This window comes from Musca vetustissima, unplaced genomic scaffold (assembly GCF_032173495.1).
Source record: "Musca vetustissima isolate MV318-11 ecotype Yass unplaced genomic scaffold, APGP_CSIRO_Mvet_v1 utg33648, whole genome shotgun sequence".
Lineage (NCBI taxonomy): Eukaryota > Metazoa > Arthropoda > Insecta > Diptera > Muscidae > Musca > Musca vetustissima.
In genome coordinates this window covers 28807-31412 of record NW_026882886.1, presented here as the reverse complement: position 1 = coordinate 31412, position 2606 = coordinate 28807, and the positions used below count along the sequence as shown (strand labels likewise).

General features: G+C 40.1%; 1 protein-coding gene across 1 annotated transcript; it reads left to right on the top strand.

Moving 5' to 3' along the window:
* Positions 1 to 1491: 1491 nt before the first annotated feature.
* Positions 1492 to 2406, top strand: LOC133329581 (achaete-scute complex protein T5). Its single transcript, XM_061538052.1, has one exon. The coding sequence runs from the start codon at positions 1492 to 1494 to the stop codon at positions 2404 to 2406; it is 915 nt and encodes a 304-aa protein (XP_061394036.1).
* Positions 2407 to 2606: the final 200 nt, after the last annotated feature.

The window sequence follows — 2606 nt, the reverse complement described above, 5'->3', positions numbered from 1 at the left end:
TATCAAAGCGACGATTTTTAAAGGACTATCAAAGCGACGATCTGTTTTAAAGGACTATCAAAGCGACGATTTTTAAAGGACTATCAAAGCGACGATCTGTTTTAAAGGAATATCAAAGCGACGATCTGTTTTAAAGGTCTATTAACAAGCGTGGATTTTTGAAGAACTATCGAGGCGTCGATTTTTTAAAGGTCTATCAAGAAGCGTGGACTTTTAAAGAACTACCGAGACGTCGATTTTTTAAAGCCTTATTAACGTGTATCAACAAGCGTGGATTTTTAAAGGACTATTAACAAGCGTGGATTTTTGAAGAACTATCGAGGCGTCGATTTTTTAAAGGTCTATCAAGAAGCGTGGACTTTTAAAGAACTACCGAGACGTCGATTTTTTAAAGCCTTATTAACGTGTGGAATTTTTACAAAAAAAATATATCCTCTAAATTTTCGTTCTTGCGACAATGACTTGAAATTTGTAACAACCAGTTTTCAATTATGACCATCATTGTTTCTGCCACATTGATGTTGACCAGATCAGTAAAAAGAACAAGACATACAACAGCCACAATTCCACTTGCAACTGAACTCTTAAGGAAGAGTAATTTTAACGTCCAGACAATTTTACTCATCAATTCCCAAAACATGACCTCTCTTAGCAGCGTCGGAAATAAAATAAAACCAAAACCGGCTCTAAAGCCGGCACGCGACTGTTCAAAAAGATCAAATCATTTACTCTGATCCTAACCTGAGAACAGAAAAACAAGCTCTGCACAAAATGAGGGGAATCCACCAATCAGAAACTCACCACTCTACCACAAGCAGCATTCTGCACAATAAACTGTTCCCTGGCTAATTCCCCTTCGTTTTTGTTGAAAAATTACAACCAAACTCATTGCCGACCAAGAGAAGAAGCCGTGTGAATTCAACATACACACCAAATCTCAGTTGACTAAAAATCCCGTAGTCGTCATTGAGTAAAATGAGTAAACCCAGTTCGAAATCTCAATGTTGAATATATTTTATACCTGTAACCCTCTTGGCCAAGCATCAATGAGCGAAAATGGTAAAGTGGTCCGGCTGTGAGAATGATCAAGGGATGCTTGCTCCCTTGCTGTGAGAGCAATATCCTTTTTTCTTGTGCCTTAGAGAGCATGTATGGTGTGCGTGAGAGTAAAGATTTTGGTTTACCTGTCGACGATCAGTGTGATCAAGAGTCAGGTAGCTGGGAATTTCATTTTGGGTTTTCTGAATGAGTTAATGAGAAGGTGAGTGTTGTGAATGAATTCCTTGATGTTGATGGACGATGGATGGTAGAGGAAATCGAATAAATAGCCTCACAGAGCAGAGAAGGGCATCATTCAGTCTTAAGCATCCAAAGAGAAAACAACCACAACAAGAATTGAAATTTCACAAAATAAAATTTCAAACTCTTCCAACTTTTTACGAAATATTCTGGACATTTTTAAATAACCAAATTTACACACACAAATCGAAAATGGCTTTGGGTTCGGAAAACATGATGTACCACCAGCAACAGCCAGCTACAGCTCAAAAATTCCAATATCAAAAACAAGTCCTGCACACACCACCACGTGAAGTTCTGAGGACACGTAATGTAAACCAAAGATCTATTGCACCTGCCCCCTACAACAAACCCTCATCGAAGTCGGAGGGCACCACCTTGGATTCTAACAATCCCTCGGTTATTCGTCGCAATGCCCGTGAGCGTAATCGCGTCAAGCAAGTCAATGATGGCTTCAGCCATTTGCGCCAACACATTCCCACTGCCATCATTGCTGAGATTAGCAATGGTCGTCGCGGCATTGGTCCAGGCGCCGATAAGAAACTTAGCAAAGTTGATACCCTACGCATGGCTGCCGAATATATTCGTCGTCTAAAGAAACTTATTGAAGATGTTGACAGTGGCAGTGATAGCTCCAGTGTATCATCGTATGGCAGTACTCCCTTCTCGGGTGCTTCGCCATCCTACAGCAGCTCCTCCAACAGTGGTTCTCCACCACCACCACCAGCTGCAGTGCAACAACAATCCAACAATATGTCATACCACAACATGTACTACCAACAACAAACACAATTCTATAGCCAACCACCACATCATCCATCGCTAAGTTATGCTGGCAGTTTCCAACAACATAATCTCATTTCGCCAGCCAATTCAACCTCGTCCTCAACCTACTCCTCCGAAATGTATCCACAACAGGAATCATCACCACAACACTATCAATCATCCGGTTTCGAATATGCCAATAATATTACACCAGCAACAACTCCAATTAAGTTCGAACCTGTCTCATCCTTTGAGGAATATCACAATCAGAATAGCAACAGTTCCTCCTCGGCCGAAGATGAAGAAGTTTTGGATTTCATTTCACTGTGGCAAGATGAGTAAACTTTTCGCAACAACAACAACAAAATGTCTAAGATTTTGAAAATCTAGTCTAAAACCAAGGAGAAGAAGAAGATCAAGACACCATTGATTGGTCGTTCAAACAACAACAACAACCAGCCTCACACACGAAAAAAGCAAAAAATCAAAAACACAAAAGTATTATTTTTTGTTCTCGCAATTGAGTTCGAATGTTTTTTTTA

Bases quoted from the DNA above. Each gene is read 5' to 3' on its own strand.
- LOC133329581 (XM_061538052.1), top strand. From the start codon at position 1,492: ATGGCTTTGGGTTCGGAAAACATGATGTACCACCAGCAACAGCCAGCT.